A 27183-nucleotide genomic window follows, 5' to 3' on the forward strand; every position below is an offset into this window, starting at 1 on the left:
GAGTGCATGCTTGACGACTGGTTTCTGTTCCACTATGGAGCAAATTGCATGGATAATAATTCGCAGACTCTTTTTGCGTGGTATTGTTGCCTTCAGATGGTTATTGTTTGTCTCAGTTGTGTTCACCATTGTCTTGATGTCCAATCACCTAACTGGGCATAAGGCCCTGACACAGAGGCTAGGCCATTCTACAAGGTGACTAAGGAATTAAACTATTAAATGTCAAAAATAAGATAATTCATTTTGAAAAATTGAAAACTTAGTCACCTAAACATGAAATTTAAAAGAAGGGAAGGGTAACGAGGGTAAACACTGATGCGTCCTTACATTTACATTATCCCCTAAAGGGTTGATATTAAAGTCTGAAGTCTGCCTACAAAAACTAATCTTAAATTAAAGTTGAAATCAAAAGCCCTACATTAAAATAATTAAAGAAGTGCTGGACAACCTAACAAGTACATGCCAAGGGGAATGTGAGAATCTTCCCTATCTTGACATGCAGCAAAATTAACATCGTTAAAATTCTGCCATATTTGTTCTTTGCTACCTTTTCGTGCCATCCCCCAGCCCAGCAGTCTCCTGGAGAGATCTTCTCAATAATAGTTGTAGTCTCTCAACGCAAGATAGAAGTAGAAAACTGATGTTAGGGACATCTGGTCCCAAAAGGTTATAACTTCTACAATTTAAGATAGTTGATGCACCAATAGTTTAAACAGATGGGGGACCTAACTCATGTCACAACGATAATCATAATTATTATATATTATCTGTTTGTTGTTTCAGTAGAAAGTTGGTGTAAGTAAGTCACTACTCCATTTTATGTAAATACTTCAGTTGCAGTGCAAAATGGAGCAGAAAGTAGAGATCAAGGAGGAACCAGTCTGGCTTGAAGAAGAGACAGCAAGTACGTCATTTGTAAGTATCATTGGGAGTACTTTACAGTAATTGGAATTTTATTCATGTTTAACAACTCCGTATTACAGAAATTAGGTCTAATATCGGAAGTGTTATCTCATAGTATGCTACTTTCTTGCCTTGCGAAATACAGGGTTATTCTATATGTCTTATCACATTTAAAAATCTATAATTAATCAAGTATGTCATCTGGAATAATGTTTGATACATAACAAGTAACATAACCTCTCCTCAAAAAATACCTTTGCAGATGTGCGTTGTGTTGTAATCTCATCACACCACACATCTACGTGGTAGTCTTGTGGGGCCCCTGCATAGTTTAGGATGTCTCTTGCACTGGCCATCAGATGAGCACGGATAGCATCTTGAATTCAAAGATATAAACTTCATTTTGTTTCCGTATTGAACTGAGATCGCAGAGATAAGTTTTAGTAAGGTTCAACCTTTTCAATACAAATTACAAGTGTATAACATGTTATCTACAACATTTATTCAATAGTGGTACCGGTTTTGACATATACAAATATCATCATCAGCCTAAATCACACAAATCACACAAATTGTGTAAGTACATATTAATTAAATTTGCCGTGTTGGACATGTAGGGATACACAACATCACACACTATGTTTCACCAAATAAATACAATGATTAAAATTTTAACATGCTTTAGCTGTACCATCAACGTTTTCTAATCTATTTCTTTACACTCTGAACGTGTGAAAGTCTTTAAAAGTTTTTTGTTACTGTGTGTTAAAATTGAAGTGATATAATCATAGCAAATGCATAATAATCTGATCTCACTGATCTGTTTACATACAAATGCTCAAATTATCACACGTCATTTTACAGTTGCATTTGAAATCTTTTAGTGATTGTCTGTCAATTTATTAAAACCACTTGTTACTCAAATGTTGTCCAAGTAAGAACAGAAATTTAGTCAGTAACACATTGCTCGTGTAATGGAGCTTGTGGAACTATGTGTATGTATATCTCATAAAACACGTCTTAGGAAGGCTTGTTACGCTTGTTGAAATTTACACTGTGACATCTATAAAATTGTTTAGTATAAGACGGTATTGTTTAAATACGGTAGTTGTTTGTCCTTCCGTTCTTTTCTTTGGGCGTAGGTGATCTAGAATTTCTCAGTACAATTAGTACATTACAAATCTATAGTGATTGTCAGTAGGAGGGCATCTGCTATTGTAATCAATACTCCCCACATCGATTTTGAGTGGCTCTAGGAATGGGGTCCTTCTCCAACTCCTGTGTGATTGGCATTAGGAAGGAGGGCCTACCATTATCATAAATAATTCCCTTCTCGATTTGAGAGGCAGAAGGCACGGGAGCATGCAATTTTGTTCAAAACTCCTCTACCCTATTGTGTCTGGTAGGAGACGAGGGTGCCCACTATTTAAAAAAGTTGTTGTTGTTTGAGTCATCAGTCCATAGACTGGTTTGATGCAGCTCTCCATGCCACCCTATCCTGTGCTAACCTTTTCATTTCTACGTAACTATTGCATCCTACATCTGCTCTAATCTGCTTGTCATATTCATATCTTGGTCTACCCCTACCGTTCTTACCACCTACACTTCCTTCAAAAACCAGCTGAACAAGTCCTGGGTGTCTTAAGATGTGTCCTAACATTCTATCTCTCCTTCTCGTCAAATTTAGCCAAATTGATCTCCTCTCACCAATTCGATTCAGTATCTCTTCATTCGTGATTCGATCTACCCATCTCACCTTCAGCATTCTTCTGTAACACCACATTTCAAAAGCTTCTATTCTCTTTCTTTCTGAACCAGTTATCGTCCATGTTTCACTTCCATACAATGCCACGCTCCACACGAAAGTCTTCAAAAACATCTTTCTAATTCCGATATCAATGTTTGAAGTGAGCAAATTTGTGACTGGCAGTAAGCTGACTGGCTTTAGAAAAATGGACCTGTCATTTACAATGATAACAGCACGACTCATTTCTGCCAGGTAGCACGGAAGATGCCTGCCATTATAATAAAAACTCCTGCATTGTAATGTGTCTGAAATTAGAAAAGGGGGCCTGCCATTGTAATGAAAACTCTGCAGATTGATTGTGACAGCACAGTAGGTGAGGGGGCCTGCCATTATAATGAAAACTTCCCAACTCAAATGTGAATGACAGTAGGCGAGTGAGCTTTACATCATCGCAATTCTGCAACTCACACTTCACATTGGAAACATCTGGCGACCTCCTCATGCTGTTTTTTGCATAATGCTAAGACACATACAATTTTAAAAAATCCTATTCACTGCGTGTATATTAATTTACTTTGATATCTGTATACAATGTAGAATAGCATAGTGAAGCAGGGGTACATTTTCTGGTTAGCAATGAATATTATTATGAGAGGCCGTTGACCTGGATTTGGACCCTTCTAGAGAAGCATCATCAATTAACGATTGTGCTTTAGAAACAGTCTCTTGGCCAGTAATACTATTGTTTTAAGACAGTTACTGGGAAGATGTGGCATTGCAGGTTTGATCCACTCATTGTTTCAAATTTATTTCCATCCCTTCATTCTTCATCATCACTTTTTGAATTCTGGTCAGTGGATGATTTTGGACTTATAAATATTCATTACATTTCATCTGATTTCACACCATTAGGGGCCGATGACCTAGATGTTGGGCCACTTTAAACAACTAGCATCATCATCAAGGAGACCGCAAATGATTGGAGGGAAAGCTGCAGAAATGGATTTATGAGTTTCAGAGATATGATTTAAATATCAACAATGCTAAGATGGTGGTGATGAAGTTACAGACGGGAGATGGCAAACCACCAATCCGAATTAATGACACCAAACTGGACAGTGTTCCAATGTTTAAGTACTTGGGTACTACAGTATCAACAGACAGTCTTGCAAAATACGAGGTGGTCAGTTGAAATTTCCTACAAATTTCATTGTGACAGATACTACTATTTTCAAACCATTACTGAAACTTAAATGATGTCTTGCTAATGCTGACCATTGTTTATGCAATATACCTCCAAGTAAGTCACCCGCTGTGGGATAATCAAGTACCATTGGATGTTAAGATGACATATAAATCGTATTATACACCCATCTTCACATATAGCTTGGAAACTATCACAGTAATGAGAAAAGACAACTCAAAACTCCAAGCTGCAGAAAAGAAGTTCCTACACACCATGATACAGAAGACCAGGAAGGGCAAGCTCAGGAATGAAAAACTCCGAGAGAAGGTGGGAGTACGAGACTCCCTGCGGCCATGTATGAGGGATGAGTGCAAAAAGACAACATGAAAGAGAAGTAAAATGAAAAAGACCGGTGGGCAGACTCAGAGGAAAATGGACCAATCTGGTTAAGCAGGATGTCATGGAGAGAGGATAAGATTGGGAGAAGATTACGAGAGGACAGTGGTTCATGGACAGACAAAGATTGAGGGGGCTTGTACACCACATCCAAGCAACTGGAGATGGTCAGTCATGATGATGGCTACCTAATCGACGCCTAAATATTGCACTACTTTTTATTGCATAAACAATGGTCAGCAGATATTTAGCAAGACATCATTTAAGTTTCAGTAATAGTATCTGTCACAATGAAATTCATAGACGTGGATGCCAAATTTTAGCTGTTGTCTGTCTAAATATCAGGCTCAAAGTAAAGAAGAGCGAGTTGGCTGCATGGTAGAAGCATAGTAAATGTAGTTTTATATGCTGGGCTGGAACCCGGTAATCACAAGCCCTCCATATCATCAGCGGCTATATAACAGACTAATAGAATTTCTGTATGTGACTGCTCTGTGATGACCGGGGCAAGTTCTAAAGTAGATGTAGTTGATGGGACCTATTATTTTAAAATGTATCAAATGCAAAGAATTGTAGTCGGATATTTGACTGGGACTTACGTTATGTTCAAGAAAAGGGTCAGTAATGAACAAAATAACTATGTTGAGCTCCATGAAAATGTGGGTCGGTACCAAACGTCTAGCACATATATCTTCTTTGCAGGTATCCTCTTGGTTTCTTCTTTTCCACAGATGTGTGATAGGAACTAAGAGTTAAGGAGAGTCATTTAGTTACTTGTTTAAATTCACTATCTCAATTTTAATTGACTTATTTTATAAAAGCGAATTTGTGAGTTACAGGCAGACACTGATGCTTTTTTGACTCTGGGTGTCAGTTGAGTAATATCTGGTTGTCAGATATTGGTCTGATTAAATGTTTCTTCCATGTCCTTTCACTGTTCCTCTTTGGTTTCCATTTTCCATATTCATACGTTTCTGACGTTCACATTGTTCACTTAGTTCGTGTATTCATTATGTATGTCAACCCTTTACCTTATTTCTTTTCCTTTCTTCTACAACCTGTGTTTTGACTTTATTTTTTCCCTTTTGTCTCACCCCCACCCATCTGTGTTTTGGATTACGTCTCTCTTTATGTTCATCTCGATTCTTTGCTTTCTGCATTTATCTCTTTCATTTGTCTTGATTATACTTCTCATTTATTATATACACCTCCCCCTGTCTCTAAATTAGTCTGATGATCTTGCTATTGTCTGTTCACCTACTGGAATGTATTCCTAAAACATCTTACAGGGAGCAAAAATAGCAAAGTGAACTTCTTGTGCATCAGGTGATGGAAAAGAGTATCACTTCAACAGGCAACAATGGTTTCACCATTATTTGAAAAGTCATTGGTCACTCCAAAGAAAGCAGGCAAAACTTTTTAAAAACATAAAGATTCCCACAGTTTGTCCCATTTCATTTGGCGTAACCTCGATAGAAGATCCTACCTTGAACATGACATACAATACATGAGTAAACAGTCAAGTTGGATTGCATCAGCTGATTTTGAGAGTTATTCCATGGTTCACAAAGCAAACCTATTTTCATATGCATATTGTTTAAGTTATTAATTACCCTTTTGAACAGCGAGTTCATGATGGCACAGGCCACAGGGAGTGAGTTTTCATTGAAAATTTTGAATTCATAATTTTTGAGATATTTTGAATCTAAAATTTCTCGAGCAACAGAATAATAAAATTTACAATTATGTTTAAGACCGGTACCTTGAGTATAGCTGAAAACAAGGGTGTACCAGTAACTAATGTTTTTCTGAACACAGCTGGAAGGAAAACTGCAGTTGACAGAAATGCAATGTAATTACTCATTATATGTGATCAATTTTGTATGACATTCTTCAGTCTGTTGAATGTAATATGAATAAATAAAGTTATAATCTACCTGATAAAGAAAATATATCCTAACAGAATTAGAAGAAACTTAATTCAAAACAGAATTACATGTTTCATTACATGCTTTCATCCAGTCCATGAGGTAGAAGAATTAATCTGACGGGATTAACACCCTTGACCCTGCCAGAAATTGAACCCGGAATCCTTTACACCATTCAGCTAAGGAGTCAAACTCTCTAAGCATGCAGTATAGCCTAGAAGCTTTCCCAGACAAGTTTCTTCTTCTTTCTTAGTTCAATATTTTCATTACTTTTGTAATTCTAATTTCACTCCTTATATTGTCTAATATTAGCTAATGTTATTTTTAAAGTTTTTCCTTAACTTTACTAACTCCTTCCATACTGTAATTCAATATTTGTAGCTAGCTAAATATTCTAGTGTAGTATGTAGACCATCATTCATAACTTTTTATATTTTTCCAACATTTTAGTGCTACTAGAGTAAATATGACTGAGCTCGATAGCTGCAGTCGCTTAAGTGCGGCCAGCATCCAGTATTCAGGAGATAGTAGGTTCGAACCCTACTGTCGGCAGCCCTGAAAATGGTTTTCCGTGGTTTCCCATTTTCACACCAGGCAAATGCTGAGGCTGTACCTTAATTAAGCCCATGGCCACTTCCTTCCCACTCCTAGCCCTTCCCTGTTCCATCGCCGCCATAAGACCTATCTGTGTCGATGCGACGTAAAGCAACTAGCAAAAGAAAAAGAGTAAATATGCTGCTCTGCAGTGTTTGTTGTGATTGGGTCAAATAACATGTCTGAATATAAAATTGCTCTCTATGTTCTCTCCGGTTACGTTTTTGGATGTTAACTTTTAGGATGATTTTTTCTTTCGCCTTCATTTACGTTGCACTGACAGAGATGCGACTGATGGCGACGATGAGATAGGAAAGTGCTAGGAGTGGGAAGGAAGCAACTGTGGCTCTAATTATGGTACAATCTGGTTTGAAAAGAGGAAACCATGGAAATCCACACTCAGAGCTGCTGAATGGGTGTTCAAATCCACGTTCACCTGAATGCAAGCTTGCAGCTACATGGCCCAAAGCGTCACTCACTCAGTTTTATAAAATATTTTGTAACTTTGGAGTTATGATGTGTGCTTAACTTTTCCACTCCTGAAGGACTCTTTGTTGTCATGTTCTTAAGGATCCTTGACATATGGAAACTTCCTGAAAAACAATAATGAAGTTTTGAAATTGAAACTGACTCATTTACTAGGAAATTATGCTTTGTTAATCTCATTTATATGTGACTAAATTGTCAGATGTGTCAGAAGAATGTACCTAATGTATTAATTTTTCCACAGGACAATTATGAACTTATATCACGGGAAATGCATTTGAAAGAAGAAACCAAGTCCAAGTTCGCAGAGCCCGGACAAACACAGAGCACATTTGAGGTAATCTGATATTTTAATGACTTGTTCTGGTAATGTAAATTATGAGAAAACTGCTGAATAGATTTCAGTGAGTGATCCCTCATTTTATAGCAGACATTTTCAAGGTCCTTGGAAAGATGGTATTTATAGTGAGATGGCCAGTCTTTTAAAACATAATTTTCATATTTTCTTCTTATGGTAAATACTGTATGGCAGCTAGTATCATTGTAAGCCCCTCCACTGCATGGCATGTGGGAGCTGGTTTCATCGCTGCTATCTAGCTTATCCTAACCATATTTTGGTTACGAGCATGGCTATCTTCCTTTTGTCATGTGTCAAAGAGCTCCAACCCATTTCTTCAAAACGTCAATCCAAGATTATTATCTTCTGCCATGTCCTTGTTTGCCTAAACTTTTCCCCCGAAATATTACATGTAGCAGACTGTTCTTTTCAGGATTTTTCATATTGTGACCCATATATTCCAGCCTCCTCATTTTAACTGCCTTGATAAGCTCAGGTCAACAGCTCTTTGTGTGGAGTACTTCCCTACTTTTATTATGCTCCAACCACAAGATCAGTGGCTTTAACCCCACTGTCGGCAGCCCTCAAGATGGTTTTCTGTGGTTTCCCATTTTTACACCAAGCAAATGCTGGGGCTGTATCTTAATTAAGGCCATTGGCATATCCTTTCTACTCCTATCCCTTTACTATCCCATCGTCGCCCCAAAACCTAACACTGTCGTAAAGCAACTTACAAAATCATTAATAACTTTTGCCGGTATGTCTGCATCTTCAAAGTTTGGATACTCTTTTTTTCTGGGTAATGGAATGCATAGGGCTCTACACTATTCAGTATGATGGTGAAGACAAAATTCGTTACTCTCTTTCAGAACTTTATTTTTAGATCACTTCAGGATGGGAGTTGCCACACATGCTATTTTCTCTATTCAGCATTTGATTTCAACAGAAGGGTCCTATTTACTCCCTACATATACCATACTCTTTACTTGTCTATCTGTAGGTTGTACACTGGAAGGCTCATTTCATACATTGCTCTTGTGGTGTTGAGGTCAAAGCCGCAATCCCTGCGTACAGCTTGTGCAGATGGCCAGGAACACTCATGTGCAGGAGAGGAGTAACATGGTGGGGAAGAGCGGTGCAGTGGAAGGCAACCAGACCTTAATACTAGCGTAGATAGGAGAGTGTAAGTGACGATATTTTACAGTCCAGGCATTATGAAACATACAATCTTATCGTAAAGTGTAACACTCCTGTTGAGAAGACTTTCACAGATCTTTCCAAAAATTACACATAACTCGGTATGTTAATCGCTTGACAAAAAACAATGGATAATTCACTGTTACTATTTCCACACATAGAATGCTTAGAAAATGCCCCTCCATGTTTCGTCATCTTCTGAAGCCATGTCTGTTTCACTTCCGTTGGCAGTGTCGGTCAATTACACCGGCCTGCGGAAAAAAATTCTCTTCGGCGAAAGGTTGAAGAGGTGATTTACCCTAATTTAGGTGTGCTGGTTTCAAATATGTAAACCAGATTTGCCTATCACGTACATTTTGTTTTTTGCTATTTGAAATTTGGCATATTGTTGTAAATTTGATAGAAAACACCATAATAGAGAATATATGTAACTTTAATGAGACATGTTCAAATTGCAACAAATATACAAAAAAAGTAACATGTTCATTGCTAAAATGTATGAATCTCACTACAAGAACACTATTGTTTGCTGCACTTTGATGTGATTGAACGCTGTGTTGATTTGCGTTTGTGTTCTTCAGTAGTGTTAACTTGCACTAGACACCAACAGTAATCTAACATCATACAAACGTCTCATCGCCCCTAATACCTTTGTTCCATTTCTTTTAGATCCTGATGGAACCATTCGCCATGTTCCTCACTGAATGCTCCTAAATTTGCAGATAATAATCCAGATTCCTGTGCAGGAAATGTAATTTTAAGCTCATACGGCGACCCCAATTTCTGGAAGTTGTACAGCATGGTTTCTACAATCTGTTGGTAGTTGACATCTTTATCATTACCCAGGAATTTGCTACAAGCATCCTTGAATGATTCCCATGCCTAAAGCTGTGTTTCGTTCATCGTTGTACTGAATGTCGGATCTTTTATAAGCTACCGAATTTGGGGGCCATCGAAAACACCTTCAATAACACACATTGAGGATCAATTAATGGATGATTTACAATGTTGTTTCTCCAGACATGAACTGTTTCCTCTTGGGTCACTCAGACACTAACCAGTGACGATCCCTTTCCCAAGAGTCCCACTCACACAGAAAACAGGAACTTTGTATATCCTCCTTGCTGCCCTAATATGATACTGCACACTTTCAAATCACGGCACAGTAACCATCTGTGTTCATTGTAGTTCAGTTTCTGCAACACTGTAGGTAAATTGTGATAGTTTTCATGAAGAGATGTTGAATGGGTGACTGGCACCTAAGCAAGTTTATTTCCATTGTGCAGAACAACACTTTTGAGACTTCTTTTATGGTATCAATAATGAGACACCAGTCCATTGCCTGGTAAATAGTTCCAAGATGACAAATCAATCCAGGGATATCACAGCAAAACACAAGTTCTTCTTCGTGAACAAAAAACCGCCGGAATTCTTCTTCCTATTTCTGTAATAATATGAATTTTTCCCTGGAAGTAAAACATTTCAGTCTTTTAATCTCGATCCTTAAAAGTTCACTCTTTTCTTTAGTGAGGCCTCTGTCACACACCAAATAATTTAAGTCACACTGATTATAAAGACATGGGGATTTATCCTCAACATCCGGTGTATAAAGGTATCATCTTCACCATCCTCCGCACTTGAAGATGACAGAGACAAACTCTCTGGTAACTGTATTAGTGGTTTTGGGAGGAATATCGGGTCCATGTGGTATGGGATTTATGGCGGATGGAAGGCAGGGATACACAATGCGCTCTTTGTTTTTTTGTATTGAACCTGGACATTTTACATACACAAAAATAACAGTCGTCAAGATGATTTCTTTGTTCTCGCCAAGCTATTGGGATGACATACAGGCTATTGGGATTCCGAATGGCATTGATGGCAACAACCCATTGTACCATTGCCGCAGGTTTTATACATGTTTTACAGACAATGTGGTGTGCAAAATTCTTATCCTGATCACCTAACTTCATTTTAAAATACGCCAAGTACAGGCTTTTTTAAAATGGCGTAATATTTCGCTTCTGGCCATTAATTGTATACTGGCCACATATATGTAACAGAAAGAGTTGCCTCCGAACATCACTGCCACTTGCCATTTCAACTCAAACTAACTCACATATTCACTCAATCGACTTAAAGTGCACGTTGTAACTTGTAGACAAAGTCGTGACACACGTTCTCAGATTCTCCTCTCAGACTATGGAGAAACGTGATCTTGGTGTTTTGACCTTGTCTGACGTTGCTCATGCATGAACTGCAACTGTTCTAATTATTCTACCTGGGCTGATAACCTAAGATGTTAGGCCCCTTTAAACAACAAGCATCATCATCATCATCAATTGTTCTTCCAGTGTTCCTGTATGATTACCTACTCCCCTCCAAAACAGAGCACATACAATATTTTCTCTCAGACATGTCCATAACTGCATTCCATACAACCAATCCAAACCTTGTTAACAACTACGAAGCTCCATTGGGATATACATGACATGGACTTGCGACAAATCTTTACATAATACTAAACAGCTGGTATTATTTTTTGCATAGACACTAAATGTAACGTATATCACATGCAATTACTTTTGCCAGAAAACCTTCATTTGTGGTATCAGTGTTGCTTCATCACCATCTCTATGACCAGATCACATTCCACGTTTTTGAGGCACATTGGTCTGATTAACCTTCACATGAAATCTGCTGGTCTACAATTTTCTTCACGTGCTCATGGCCTTTCTTCCAGTCATCTTTCTTAATGGAAGCAGTTTGTTTATCTGTAAGTTTTAATAATGTGTCCATTCTCATATCGGTTCAATGGGATTGAATTCTGGGTGATAGGGGAAAGGCATAATTCGATATCACCATGTTTGGCTAAAATACAGTCTCTTATAAGTTCACTGGACTGGCTTGTTCATTTTTATTAATGAATATAACTGGGGTCACTGGCATGTCCTTGTGGAAAGGAATTCCTGTCTTTGTTAACCAGGACACAATTTCTCTCCTAGTGTAGTTTGATGTAGCAGGATGATTTCGCTACTTGTTATGGTAAGGAGCATTATCAGTAATGAGGAGAGTGTGAGGTATTAATCTCTCCCTTTGTCACTTTTCATCATTTGAGAAGTGCATTTCATTGTGATAATCTCTGTTTTCTGCCCTGTTTTTGATGTTACGTAGTCATTTAATTCAAAACTGTCCCACCCCTGTCAGTGTGGATCCTTTCATAACTGGTTTAAACAGGCCCTCCAACTGTGAGAAGTGTGAATGAAAGTCTCGTTCATATAGACAATTGGACGACATTCATTCCTGTACTTTTGTATAATTCTTAGGTAAGCAATTTGTTTGGCCCTGATACTGCCTTCTTCCTGGATTACTTTTTGGGTATTCGAGACTCCTTCCACCTGAATCCTAGAATGAGAATAATTTTTCACAGTGTGTGTATACTTCCTTCAGAATTTATAAAAATCTGTAATTTTGCATGAATTTTCTTTAAAGTGGGCATCCTTTTAACTGCAATGTTGAAATTATTTACCACGTGGCAAGCGTCATATCTATTAAAATTGTCTAAAGTGGCCTTGAAAGATCTTCTAGGCCTTTCCTTGCAAGGTGTTCAAAATGACTAGAATTAACCTGACTGGACATTTTAAAGTTCATTCTTGATTTGTTGGATGGAAGGAAATTATACACCATTTATTTTTCCACTTGTTTCAGTGTGGATTTGGGTTTCAATCGAGTACCAATCACAGCTTCTTGTTTTCATAAATTGTTAGACTTTAGCAACCATTTCACTGGTTTGGCTATAAAGAACTATGCCCTTTAACTTTCCCTGCACCGCTGGTATCTTTGCTCTGAAGGTGTTCTGTCAGAATAATACCAGCTGAGTGCTTTGTCACATACGATGACAAAACATCGCTGCTGGCAACTGACTGAGTGAGGAGTACCAGGCCCACTACGCATCTCGTTTACAACTTCATAGACGTAGTGACTAGTTCTTCATATCTCAGAATATAGTCTGCATTCAGCTGTATGTGATCACATACTGGTTCTATATGTTCTTGGAAGGTACACCATTAAAATTCATATCTTTTTGGAGCCCTATCAAGTGCTTCAGTATGTATCTGTGCTGAGTACATGTTAAAGAGGAGAGGTAATAGCATTCATCCCTGCCTTGCTGTTTGCATTGTTGGTAATAATTTGGAAGTCTTTCTTACCTGTTCCAGTTTTTTTGAGTGCTTTGTATATTTTACCATGCTGACAATGATCCCAAGATTTTCCTTAGTCCACAAAGTAAATATACACGTTGTGACTGACGTCTCTGATTAATTGGAAAAGAACTTGAATTCCAAATAATGCCTCACATGTTCCTAGAGCATTAGAGAAATCAAGGGATGTTTCACTAAGGTTCTCTTATTTCTGATGGATTCCACAGTAGATGATTTTGAGGAATGTCTGGATTACATGGTCTATGAGGCTGATTATCCTGACCCTTCATATTCCTTTACTTTGGCATTTTGTGAGTTGAGTTGTGAAGTTAAACACCGTCCAGTCTCCAGATACTGTACTTCTATTGTTGATCATATTATTCAGTACTGTTAGTATTCTGATGCCATTTTGATCCATATCTAACCCTTTGGCCTACCATTACTTGTGAAAGGAAATATTCTTTTATATGCCATTTATTTTTTAGTCACCTTAACATAAATTTTACTAATAACATACTTAAGAATACACAGAGCAAGGTGAGCTTTTAGCTCGTCTATAGTAACAGGAATGTAATATTTTTGTTCGAAAGTATTACTGGTTTCAAAGGAAGCAAATAAATTAGCAAGAAATGTAGAGGCGTAGGCATTAGTTTCCTTAATAATGTGATCCCAGAACTGTGGGGTTAGAAATTCATTCACTACGTACATTTCTTTTGATTATTTCCCAACCCCTTCCTCACTGTAGAGTGAATTTCAGAAACTGGTTTGCATGTTACAGAAACAGGCTATTGTCAACAAGATCACAATTCCAAGTATCATTTTACTAGACTTCTCACTCGCTCTTGTTGGATTCTGGTTTTGTCACGTAGTTTCAATTGGCACTATCATTTCGGAACTGAAGTCTGAATCACTTTCATCACTGTCAGTTGAAGAAGAAGTATTTTCACTCTCCAGAGAATCTTTTCCACTTTCAACATCTCTATTTTCAAGCCAGTTATGAATAACCTCATCCATGCCGCGCTTGGTTGCTGCCATGATTGTTTACGAGGGGCAAACTGAGGTGCATTTTATTTTCCATATTTCAGCTCAGAGTTACTATTTACGCAGAGAAAATAGCTTCAGGTATTATCTGACATCAATCGGGTAGGTGGCAAAAGAAACTGAATAAATCTCTCTGACCAGCTAACCGCGATAATGAACTTATAAGCATTCCCTGCACCAGGACGGAAGTGTATGTCAAAGTATGTTACTGCCATACGATTGCAGGATGCAAGGTTCTGTCAAAGTATGGCAATGGCTTAATCATTTCTGTTTGTATTTCATCTGGACTTGTATCCTTCTTTGCTAAGATAATTCAAGTTTCACCTCCTCTAGTGTCAACTGCCTGTATTTCTGGATGTATAGGGTGCTGGCTGTCCTCAAAGTGTTCTAGGTTATATTTCTCCCATCCTTCAGTATGCCTTCATTTTCTATAGCTAATTGGCAATCATTGATTATGGTTCAGAAAGTTTTTCTGTTTTCATTAACCTGTAGTCTCCTTTAATCTCCATATGTACCGTCCATTGAGAACATCATCACATTTTCTGGCTCCCTTTGCTACTCTTAACCTTCTTCCTGATCCATGTTATTGATATATCAAGAGAATGTCCAGTTTCAAGCATGTGTTTTCTCGTGTACAGGTTTTTACTTGAATCTTTCTTGTTTGGAACAAACAGGGTTGCCTTTCCTGTAAAAAATTTAACATAAAAGACAATATAATTCTGCATATGGCTCATCTCATAAGAACTGAGCCTTGAGAGTTTCGAGGGCAGTTTTACCCACATGTGTTGGAACCTTGTTTTCTTTTTATGGCATATTGTACAAAAGTCATTGGAAATTTCTTCTCCTTTGCTGCTTATTGTTGGCTTCAAAATATACAACATTAGTTATGCTCCTTCCACATTCATTAGGTTGATGAATTCAATTGACCATTGCTCTATTGATGAAATACTTTGACAGTTAACCAAATTGAAACCTTTCACCTTTGATAGAATCAATCAATCAATCAATACTGATCTGCATTTAGGGCAGTCGCCCAGGTGGCAGATTCCCTATCTGTTGCTTTCCTAGCCTTTTCCTAAATGATTTCAAAGAAATTGGAAATTTATTGAACATCTCCCTTGGTAAGTTATTCCAATCCCTAACTCCCCTTCCTATAAATGAATATTTGCCCCAGTTTGTCCTCTTGAATTCCAACTTTATCTTCATATTGTAATCTTTCCTACTTTTATAAACGCCATTCAAACTTATTCGTCCACTAATGTGATTCCACGCCATCTCTCCGCTGACAGCTCGGAACATACCACTTATGTCTCAAGTATTATTACAATATTATAAGTCAACCTGTTCAATACAATACAATATGATCCACTATTTCATATGGTCAAATATTTTTTATACATAATACATAAAAGTCGGAGGTACATGTTTCACCCTCCTTACGGGCATCATCAGCCTATATCAATCTTAAAAATAATACATATACTTATAAATTATAGGTTAAAATGTTGAAAAATGATTTCGTAAAACATTATACAATAACATCTAAAACAACGATAATGCACCAACGTATGTTAAAAGAGAGTGAATTAACAGTTTTGAAGATTAAAACGTGATTAAACATGAAATGTTGAGAGTTTAAAACTAAAATGGATCCATATTTTTATAATATCATTAAGACTGTGATGGCCTTGAGTATAAACACAATCATCAAAGGGGGATGTTTCTTCAATTCCCAAGTTGAATCCAAGGTGGTAAAATCACTGTCAGTTATTTAAAACGGAAGTTGAATGTAATAAACAAGTTAAAATGTATGTTTGGGATATCTGAAAGTCGAGAAGAAAATGGAACTTCTGTAGAGACATTGCATATGATAAAACGTATGTCAAAGCTAGCGGAGTTCGGAAATTATGTGGTAGTCGAATGGATCTAAAAGGTAGTCAAGTTGATGTTATAATTCCGTTGAAACATTCGTTGGAAGAAATGTTCAGGATTTTCTGAAACAAAATGTAGAAGAAAGTTGGTGAATAATACCGTACTGTACAAGAGACTTCCCGTACGGAGCGTATTAAGTACGTCAGGTTGTTACAGCAACGCTAGCTTGACTGGGTTTTTGACTTCTAGTATTATAACGGTGTGGCTGAGGCAGTGAAGGACATGAAGAGGGGGTAATGGTGGGTGGATCCTTGCGCGCATGTGTTGTTATTGGCGGGCTGTTAGGAACAAGATGGGTGGGCCTATCATTTGACGAGGTGGTGGGAGCTTTAGAACAAGAAGTTCTAAAAGTTGGCGGGATTGTATTATGTTTTGAATTCACCATGCCTAATAAACTCCTGAATAAAGGTCCAAAGTATAACTGGCCTAGTGAAGAAAAGGACTTAGATATTATTACCACAGTGGCTGAGGTAGAAGCTAATATCTCTAAACTCCCCTTTGAAGTTCAAAATGACATTAGATTTGACATAAAAAAGAAATTACCTACACTAGGTAAAGAACTTAATGCTAAATCCGACTCTAATCAAAAATCTTTACTACGTAATTTGAGAAAGAAAATAGAAGACAACAACATCATAGTCACAATAGCTGACAAGGGAGGGTCTATGGTGTTAATGGATAAGGACCATTACATAAATAAAACTGAAGAATTTTTTAAGGATAAGATTTATACAATAGTTAGCAAAGATCCTATCGTAAGAATACAACGTAACTTAAAATCTCTAATTAAGAACTCCACATTCCTTCTCAATGAACAGGAACAACAGAGACTGATCAACATGAACCCCAGCATTCCAATAGCCAGAGCCCTACCTAAAATCCATAAAAACAACATTCCCGTACATCTGATTATTAACTGCCGTAATAGCCCTACCTATAAAGTTTCCAAATATATCCACAGTTTTCTCAAACAACATTATAAGTTTAATAATAAACTTCCTTTAAAGAATTCAATCAAATTTTGCGATATTTTAAGTAAATTTGACTTACAACCTAACCATATAATGTGTTCCTATGATGTCATAAACATGTACCCAAATATACCTACTAAAGAAACAGTCAAAATTATCTATGACAATATTACAAAACATAGCAGCCTGAGTAAGCTGGAAATTGATGAATTTATGAAGATCCTGAATTTTGTATTGAATAACAACTTTTTCTCCTTTAATGGTAAGATTTATCAACAGACTGGCTTAGCCATGGGTGACCCTTTGTCCAGCATCTTGGCTGATATTTACATGGACTCAATAGAATACACGAAAATTAAAGAACATATAAAAGGTATATATTTATGGCTGAGATTTGTGGACGACACTTTTGTACTTATTGACAAAAATGTTACTAACAGCGACGAAGTTTTAGAGATTTTAAATAAAATTGATCCTAATGTAAAATTCACTAAAGAAGACGAAGTTAAACAGTCCTTAAATTTTTTAGATATAACGAGCACGCGCGCCAATAATACTTTCGATTTTCAAATCTACAGAAAACCCACACAGTCTCCTATAACCATAAATAATTCCTCTTTACATCCTAAATCTCAAAAACAAGCGTCATTCTATAATTTAATACACAGAGCCTTAAAAATTCCACTATCCCCTAACAACTTAAAAATAGAATGAAACTATATAAGGAACTTGGCCAAGCTTAATGGGTTCAAGGTTGAAATGATTAACCAGTTAATCAATAAAGTTAAATATAAACTATCCACGAATCTCATTCCGGATAAACCTAAAAAAACTAGTTTCGCTACGTTTACATACAATAACCCAGCCATCCACCAGATTGCCAACACACTGAAGAAATACAACACTAATATTGTTTTCAGAACAGTAAATACAAATCAAAGTATATTTTTTAATCATAATAAAGTCAATTATAAAAACAGCCGTTTTTTGAGATCTAGTATTTACAGACTCACTTGTGCTCAGTGTGGATTTAGTTATGTTGGACAGACTGGGCGCAGCTTTCATACGAGATATATGGAGCATTATAATGCCTTAAAGCACAACAAATATTCAGCGATGAGCTCACACATGAGTGAAACAAGACATCAGTTTACATCAATTGATAAAGATCTCACTATTCTAAAATGCATAGGCAAAGGAAAACTTATGAATGAATTAGAAAATCTTTACATCTTTTTAGACCAAGCCTATAACAAAGACCATAATCTTAACGATATCACGGAAGCAAAAAATCCTTTATATGAGCCAACTCCAAAGTTATTAGGCATGGTGAATTCAAAACATAATACAATCCCGCCAACTTTTAGAACTTCTTGTTCTAAAGCACCCACCGCCCATCTTGTTCCTAACAGCCCGCCAATAACAACACATGCGCGCAAGGATCCACCCACCATTACCCCCTCTCCATGTCCTTCACTGCCTCAGCCACACCGTTATAATACTAGAAGTCAAAAACCAAGTCAAGCTAGCGTTGCTGTAACAACCTGACGTACTTAATACGCTCCGTATGGGAAGTCTCTTGTACAGAACGGTATTATTCACCAACTTTCTTCTACATTTTGTTTCAGAAAATCCTGAACATTTCTTCCAATGAATGTTTCAACGGAATTATAACATCGACTTGACTGCCTTTTAGATCCATTCGACTACCACATAATTTCCGAACTCCGCTAGCTTTGACATACGTTTTATCATCAGCAACGCCTCTACAGAAGTTCCATTTTCTTCTCGACTTTCAGATATCCCAAACATACATTTTAACTTGTTTATTACATTCAACTTCCGTTTTAAATAACTGACAGTGATTTTACCACCTTGGATTCAACTTGGGAATTGAAGAAACATCCCCCTTTGATGATTGTGTTTATACTCAAGACCATCACAGTCTTAATGATATTATAAAAATATGGATCCATTTTAGTTTTAAACTCTCAACATTTCACGTTTAATCACGTTTTAATCTTCAAAACTGTTAATTCACTCTCTTTTAACATACGTTGGTGCATTATCGTTGTTTTAGATGTTATTGTATAATGTTTTATGAAATCATTTTTCAACATTTTAACCTATAATTTATAAGTATATGTATTATTTTTAAGATTGATATAGGCTGATGATGCCCGTAAGGAGGGTGAAACATGTACCTTTGACTTTTATGTATTATGTATAAAAAATATTTAACCATATGAAATAGTGGATCATATTGTATTGTATTGAACAGGTGGACTTATAATATTGTAATAATATTTGAGACATACGTCAACTTCAATGCGGAACCAAAATGCGAATAGTTACTTGTAACATACCACTTAGTCGAGCAGCTTTTCTTCTTTCTCTCAATTCTTCCCAACCCAAAATTTGCAACATTTTTGTAACACTACTCTTTTTTCGGAAATCACCCAGAACAAATCGAGCTGCTTTTCTTTGGATTTTTTCCAGTTCTTGAATCAGGTAATGCTGGTGAGCGTCCCATACACTGGAACCATACTCTAGTTGGGGTCTTACCAGAGACTTATATGCCCTCTCCTTTACATCCTTACTACAACCCCTAAACACCCTCATAACCATGTACAGAGATCTGTACCCTTTATTTACATTCCCATTTATGTGATTACCCCAATGAAGATCTTCCCTTATATTAACACCTAGATATTTACAATGATCCCCAAAAGGAACTTTCACCCCATCAATGCAGTAATTAAAACTGAGAGGACTTTTCCTATTTGTGAAACTCACAACCTGACTTTTAACCCCGTGTGTCAACATACCATTGCCTGCTGTCCATCTCACAACATTTTCGAGGTCACGTTGCAGTTGCTCACAATCTTATAACTTATTTTACACTCTATAGAAAATAACATCATCCGCAAAAAGCCTTACCTCCGATTCCACTCCTTTACTCATATCATTTATATATGTAAGAAAACATAAAGGTCCGATAATACTGCCTTGAGGAATTCCCTTAATTATTACAGGGTCAGATAAAGCTTCACCTACTCTAATTCTCTGAGATCTGTTTTCTAGAAATATAGCAACCCATTCAGTCACTCTTTTGTCTAGTCCAATTGCACTCATTTTTGCCAGTAGTCTCCCATTATCCACCCTATCAAATGCTTTAGACAGGTCAATCGCGATACAGTCCATCTGACCTCAGAATCCAAGATATCAGCTATATCCTGCTGGAATCCTACAAGTTGAGCTTCAGTGGAATAACCTTTCCTAAAACCGAATTGCCTTCTATCGAACCAGTTATTAATTTCACAAACATGTCTAATATAATCAGAAAGAATGTCTTCCCAAAGCCTACATACAATGCATGTCAAACTTACTGGCCTGTAATTTTCAGCTTTATGTCTATCACCCTTTCCTTCATACACGGGGGCTACTATAGCAACTCTCCATTCATCTGGTATAGCTCCTCCAACCAAACAATAATCAAATAAGTACTTCAGATATGGTACTATATCCCAACCCATTGTCTTTAGTATATACCCAGAAATCTGATCAATTCCAACCGCTTTTCTGGTTTTCAACTTTTGTATCTTATTGTAAATGTCATTGTTATCATATGTACATTTTATTACTTCTTTGGCCTTAGTCTCCTCCTCTATCTCAACATCATCCTTGTAACCAACAATCTTTACATACTGCTGACTGAATACTTCTGTCTTTCAAAGATCCTCACATACACACTCCCCTTGTTAATTAATTATTCCTCGAATATCCTTCTTGGAACCTGTTTCTGCCTTAAAATACCTATACGTACCCTTCCATTTTTCACTAAAATTGGTATGACTGACAAATATGCTTGCCATCATGTTATCCTTAGCTGCCTTCTTTGCTAGATTCAATTTTCTAGTAAGTTCCTTCAATTTCTCCTTACTTCCACAGCCATTTCTAACTCTATTTCTTTCCAGTCTGCACCTCCTTCTTAGTCTCTTTTCTTCCCTGTTATAATATAGTGGATATTTACTATTCCTTACCACTGTTAAAGCTACAAACCTATTTTCACATTCCTCTACAATTGATTTAAACCCATCCCAGAGTCTGTTTACAATTTTATTTACCGTTTTCCACCGATCATAGTTACTTTTTAGAAACTGCCGCATGCCTGCTGTATCAGTCATATGGTACTGCCTAACTGTCCTACTTTTAAGACCTTCCTTTCTATCACATTTATTTTGAACTACGACAAAAACAGCTTCATGATCACTAATACCATCTATTACTTCAGTTTCCCTATAGAGCTCATCTGGTTTTATCAGCATGATGTCCAGGATATTTTTCCCTCTGATTAGTTCCATCACTTTCTGAATCAGCTGTCCTTCCCATATTAACTTATTTGCCATTTGTTGGTCATGCATCCTGTCGTTCGCATTTCCTCCCCAATTGACATCTCGCAAATTCAGATCTCCCGCTATAATCATATTTCTTTCCATGTCGTTTCCCACATAGCTGACTATCCTATCAAATAATTCCGATTCCGCGTCAGTGCTACCCTTTCTCAATCTGTACACTCCAAATATATCAAGTTGCCTATTATCTTTAGAAATGAGCCTTATACCTAGAATTTCATGTGTCTCATCTTTAACTTTTTCGTAGCTTACAAATTCTTCTTTCACCAGAATGAACACTTCCCCTCCCACCATTCCTATCCTATCTCTACGATACACACTCCAGTGCCTTGAGAAAATTTCTGCATCCATTATATCATTTCTCAGCCTTGATTCAACTCCTATTACAATATCTGGTCACTTCTGGGAAAGCAAAGAAGAAGGATTTCTCTGTCAAAAACCCATGAGATAACTTGAATCTAAACATAGTGTATGAAGTCAGTTTTATGTCCATTGATAATGAGTTTTAATAATTGGTTGCTGTTCTGGTCATGTTCTAGGAAATATATTAGGTAGTTTTAAAATATGTATCTGAACAGAGTCCCTTGGAGACCAAACCAAAACACACGGTGCTGAGCATTGGCCTGCCAAGCGACCGCTGCTCAGTCTGAAGGCCTGCAGTTTGAGTTGATGTGTGGTCAGTACAACAAAACCTTTCAGCCATTATTTTGGCTTTTTATACCAGGAACGCTATCTCTTTGTGAATTAACTCCTTTGTTGTTCTCATGTAGACTGACTGGACCATGAACTAGCCCTCAGATTCTGGTAATAATCCCTAATTTGTCCGAGAATCAAATCCAGGTCTTTTGGGTATGAAGTGGGCTCGCTACCCTTAGAATACAGTCCTTTATAATCTGAAGATAAATGTTGTAAGTCTATGTTAATAAAGCCTTTAGATTGTCTGGAGTCAGTGAAAACAACTGACTATTTGTTTACTGAACTTGGACATGGTAGGCAATAAATTGACCTCCGTCAGCTTGAGATACATAGTCTGATGATCAGAGTCATCTGTGAAAACACAGGGTTCAAACAACACTGTAACAGGACGTTGCGGGAAGAGAAGACATGAGATGTGTAGATTGTCCTTGTCCTTTCAACTTTCTCTTCTATTGCTCCCTCTTCCATTGCTGTCCTGTTTATCCTATTATGAGTTCCTTTTCTTGTTCCTGTTCTCCACATAATTATGAACTAACATTTGTTGGTTCATTTCCTTTTTACATTGGGAGAATAAATTATTTTTATTGTGTCAGCTATGTCATGTTAATTTATATATTTTTATACCAGTTACTTGTTAACTCTACTTTTCTTAATTTATTTTGCGTATTATTTCCACACAGCCTTTTGCAAATGCTAAGGATGAAATATGCATAGATGAACACACAGCTGGGCAGCTCGTCCCTTGTTTCAAAGAAGAAGACAAGTAAGTAAAGCATAGCTTAATTAGATTTTGCACCCCTGACCCTCGACAATATGAAATTTGTTATCTATATGTTCATTAGCTCCCTCTGTCAAGAAGTGTTTTGAGTGTCGTCCTCTGAATCCTAACATTGCAGCATCAAAGTCAGTGGAGGTCCATCCAGATCATTCTTGAATTCTGTCATCTGCACGTCACTCACGGTCCCATGTTGTTGGTTCCATCCTGGCTTGTTAGAAAATCCTGGTAGCCCACTCAGTGTCATCCCAAAAAACTAAAATAACTCAGCCATATTTTCTAGTTATCAGCAGGCTGTCTGGATGGCACCACACGTTAGTTGAGCCAGTACGATCATTATTAGTATTACCTTCCCAGTTCTATTCTCTATATTGTAATAGGTTCCTGGGGGTCATTATTGTGAGCAACTGCAACGTGACCTTGAAAATGTTGTGAGATGAACAGCGGGCAGGGGTATGTTGATAAACGGGGTTAAAAGTCAGGTTGTGAGTTTTGCAATAGGAAAAGTCCTCTCAATTTTAATTACTGCGTTGATGGGGTGAAAGTTCCTTTTGAGGATCATTGTAAATACCTAGGTGTTAATATAAGGAAAGATCTTCATTGGGGTAATCACATAAATGGGATTGTAAATAAAGGGTACAGATCTCTGTATAGGTTATGAGGGTGTTTAGGGGTTGTAGTAAGAATGTAAAGAAGAGGGCATATAAGTCTCTGGTAAGACCCCAACTAGAGTATGGTTCCAGTGTATGAGACCCTCGCCAGGATTACGTGATTCAAGACCTAGAAAAAATCCAAAGAAAAGCAGCTCGATTTGTTCTGGGTGATTTCTGACACAAGAGTAGCGTTACAAAAATGTTGCAAAGTTTGGTTTGGGAAGAATTGAGAGAAAGAAGAAGACCTGCTCGACTAAGTGGTATGTTTGTAGATGTTTATTCCCATAGGGAACCTCAAATATTTGTCCTGAATGAGTAAATGTTCAATACCAATATAATGGTCCTGTATTGGACATTATAAATTTTCCACCTAACTCATTCTCGGTTGCCTGCGTTTCGCCCTCGTGTGCTAAGTTAGGCTCGTCAGTTGGGACTTAGCACACCACCCAAGATGCAAGGCTAGTGCATACCGTGGAGTCCACTGCATAGGCTACTTGAAGCCACCAGCAGTGCCAATGCACTATGAGAGCTATGTTGCATTTCCAGAAATTGATGCCTGCCTGGCCATCAAATGATGTAGATGCTGATTCCCATAGGGAACCTAAAATATTTGTCCTGAATGAGTGAGTTTATAATACCAATATAATGGTCCTTTATTGGGCATTTTAAATTTATTGGACATTAAAAATTTATAATGTCCAATAATGGACCAGTATATATGTATTATAAGTGGTATGTTCCGAGCTGTCAGCGGAGAGATGGCGTGGATTGACATTAGTAGACTAATAAGTTTGAGTGGCTTTTATAAAAGTTGGAAAGATCACAATATGAAGATAAAGTTGGAATTCATGAGGACAAGCTGGGGCAAATATTCATTTATAGGACGGGGAGTTAGGGATTGGAATAATTTACCAAGGGGGATGTTCAATAAATTTCCAGTTTCTTTGAAATCATTTAGAAAAAGGCTAGGTAAACAAGAGATAGGGAATCTGCCACCTGGGCGACTGCCCTAAATGCAAATCAGTATTGATTGATTGATTGATTGATTGATTGATTGATTGATTGATTGATTGATTGATTGCAACTATACCAGTCCAGTGAATCAACCTGCCTCGAATTAAGGCACATAATTCTGTCTCCTTTTACATCTCTGCATTCTTCTATTCCACTAGATTTTCTATCATTAGCGATACTTTGCAAATATCTCCTTTCTGTGATATCCATATTTTTACTGTCACTTTCCTAGGCTTGTCATGTTCCAAAGCCATAGAATACAGTGGCTTGTATGATGTCATAGTAGATCTTTGTCTTGGTGTTGTTGGGTAGATGCATTTTAAAGTTGTTTCAGAGGGAAGAATAACATAGGGACCCGCCTGGATTATATCCCATACTCCAAGGTCTGATTTATTGCAGTTAGTGGACCAAGTTCTGATGTACTCAAATTCCTTTCCAAACTCAAAATTATTCTGACCTTTGTAAATCTGTCTATCTCTGTTGGGTTTGAACCATGATCTTGTGATACAGTGGCTGAACCTCCAGCACTGATCCACAGAGGCTGATGTGTTGTATTTCCTCATCTTTGTTTCATTTTTTCTTCCTCACCTGTATCACTTCATGATAAACACTGCTCTGCACAGTCTGGATACATTTAATTCTGTGGATGTCAAGTCTTTATTGTCTCTGACAGTTAAATTGGAGTCCTCTTGCTCTTTCACAATACTTGTTCACATCTGGTCCTGGAGGTAAGAGCTGATTTCTGCACCATGTGTTGATCACGTCCAATCTGTCGTATAAAGGCATAATACCAATAACTCGCTTATTACAATATTGCAAGAACCACCAAACCAATTATACTGAAATATGGTCATGAGTAACAGGTAAGAGACCTGTTTCAGAATTGTGTCTTCTTAGGGCAAAGTGAAGGGAGTAAATGTGTAACAAAACGGGAGAATGGTTCAGAGCTATAGGTTGGCCTCAGCTTCCTGAGTGCTGATGGAGCTGGGAAGTATGTTGGTAACTCTGCCTCTCATCTGGCTGTTTTGGTTGAAAGTGAAGGAATCTAACGTCTGGTTTTGCAGGAATGTTATTCTCAAATATTTAACTCTGCAACTTGTTGCAACCAGATACATGTGTGCTAGTTTCAATTCCTTCGTCAGTAACATAAATCATTTTATAAATTCCTTCAGTAATTGAACATTAAAACCCAAATCAAAAAGGTTGTAATTGAAGTACAATAGGTACATTAAACTGATGGTGGAAGATGGTGTTCTATGCAAACATCTTCAAAAATATTTATCCTGTCTTAATTAGTACTGGGCTGAGTGGCTGCCCCTCCAACCCCAACTTGGCAGATTCAGTCTGGTGGTGTTTGATGGTGCTCAAATAAATCATTTATGTACTGACACGTAATAAAACTCCTGTAAGACAAAATTCTGGCATTTTTGCTTCTGTGAAAACCGTCAAGAAGTAATTAGTGACATGTAAAACAATAACATTATTATTATTAATTAGTGGAGAAAAAATTAAATAACAAATCTTCAGTCATTGTTTTTGAGGAGACTGGATACTCCTTGTAAACAAGCTGATTTCCCCATGTAACCATTCCCTCCAAGTCTGCGGGTGTTTTAGGTGAATGTTTGTTGAGGTCAGTACACTCCGACCTGCAGACAGGTACAATGTGTTCAGACATTGGTCTTTGGCCCTCACTACCGGACCAGCAATGCTGGGATGACAAGTGGCTTCCTTTTCTATATATTAGCAAATGTTAAGTTTGGGATAACAATTCCACTTGAAACACTGAGATCAAGAAATAATGAATGAGGTGTTGTCATATTCTGTACCGGGGCCTCTTTAAAATTGAACGCATTGTACGTACGAGCAGGATGGCTTTGTTATGCCGAAACATGAGTCTAGTGGAGGTCATTTTGCACACCTCTTGCAAATTGAGAACTTGCCTAAAAGTGCATTGTTGGTCCTCATCTTATAATTCTTTTCACTGGTTTTCCTCAGTACAATGGTAAGCTTTATTTTCTTTTATATCATCATGCCAAATGGTATTGAATAGGCGGACCCTCCTCTACCCCTTGATAGTGATCAATTGTCAATACAGACCATAACGAAATTCATAACTTATGATGTGGAGGGGCATGCAGATGCATCAGTGAACAACCTACAACAAAGCCCAGCAGTTTTACGGTCTGTCTAGGCACCAGCCAGGCACTTTGCTCCTTAGCAGGGCCTTTTTCACATATCTCCTGCTTAGTTCCCATAAGAACCTGTGCCACTTTTACCAAATAGCTCTGGTAGTGGCATAGCGTTGACAGGCCAACACTATTTGTTTTCCTGAGGGGGGGAGTAGCAGTACGTGGCCTCACTGTTGATAGGATGACATTTACCAATGTATAATAAGTACAGACAAGTTCATTGTAATGACACGTGAGGACAATGTAGCGCATGGTGTTCTCTTGATGTAAACAAGTAAGTGGAGTGAGTAAGTTTTGTCACCTTTTTCTCCCCATCCTCTCCCCTTCCTCGAGTGTAATTTCACCATCATCATTGTTCTCCTCCCCATGAGCTTGCTTCTTTGCGACATCACCAGGAATTCTTAGATTTATCTATCAAAAGATATTAAAACTCGCTCTCTTATGCCACATATCACAAACCAACACATAAAACAACACAATCAGACAAGATTCAATACACCCAGGATCCCACAAAAAACAAGCTT

The 27183-nt window shown here is 37.5% G+C and overlaps 1 protein-coding gene across 3 annotated transcripts in view; it reads left to right on the top strand.

The window, feature by feature from the left end:
- Positions 1 to 27183, top strand: part of LOC136875061 (zinc finger protein 578) — a 65703-nt gene that overhangs the window by 26487 nt on the left and 12033 nt on the right. For all 3 annotated transcript variants that reach the window (XM_067148796.2, XM_067148795.2, XM_067148794.2), the window contains 3 exons: positions 835 to 915; positions 7485 to 7577; positions 22709 to 22791. In XM_067148796.2, coding sequence (XP_067004897.2) covers positions 847 to 915; positions 7485 to 7577; positions 22709 to 22791 — 245 coding nt within the window. In that variant the 5' untranslated portion in view covers positions 835 to 846. The remainder of the gene's footprint in view (positions 1 to 834; positions 916 to 7484; positions 7578 to 22708; positions 22792 to 27183) is intronic.

Source organism: Anabrus simplex, chromosome 5, assembly GCF_040414725.1.
Source record: "Anabrus simplex isolate iqAnaSimp1 chromosome 5, ASM4041472v1, whole genome shotgun sequence".
In the NCBI taxonomy this organism is placed as follows: Eukaryota; Metazoa; Arthropoda; class Insecta; order Orthoptera; family Tettigoniidae; genus Anabrus; species Anabrus simplex.